The sequence below is a fragment of the Merops nubicus genome, unplaced genomic scaffold (assembly GCF_000691845.1).
Source record: "Merops nubicus isolate BGI_N331 unplaced genomic scaffold, ASM69184v1 scaffold47742, whole genome shotgun sequence".
Taxonomy (NCBI): domain Eukaryota; kingdom Metazoa; phylum Chordata; class Aves; order Coraciiformes; family Meropidae; genus Merops; species Merops nubicus.
Window position 1 is genome coordinate 16,114 of NW_008596479.1, and position 297 is coordinate 16,410.

Sequence of the window (297 nt, forward strand, 5' to 3'; positions counted from 1 at the left end):
GCTGCCCCCCCAGCCCCCCCAGCAGCTCGGCACGGGCCTCCGGCATCGTCCGCATCAAACCTTCCCGCAGCCTGCGGTGGGGGGACCAGGGGGGTTAAATATCCCTATGGTGTTTTCAGGAGGGGAAGCATGTGCGGGTGGCAGAGGGAGCAGGGCAGGATGCCCTGCAAAAGGCATGTTCTCAGCTTCCTCATCTTTTGGTGCTCTTTAGTCTCAAAACCACCTGCATCCTCAATGTTTTGGCCAAATTCTGACTGCACCTGCTGATCTAGTTTTGGGGGGGGGGGGGGGGGGCAG

At 60.6% G+C, this 297-nt stretch overlaps 1 protein-coding gene across 1 annotated transcript in view; it reads right to left on the reverse strand.

Annotated features, from left to right (window-relative positions):
- Positions 1–297, reverse strand: part of GC (group-specific component (vitamin D binding protein)) — a 5,005-nt gene that overhangs the window by 223 nt on the left and 4,485 nt on the right. Inside the window, 1 exon segment of the mRNA XM_008936379.1 lies at positions 1–71. This exon segment is cut by the window's left edge and continues 14 nt beyond it. Coding sequence (XP_008934627.1) covers positions 1–71 — 71 coding nt within the window.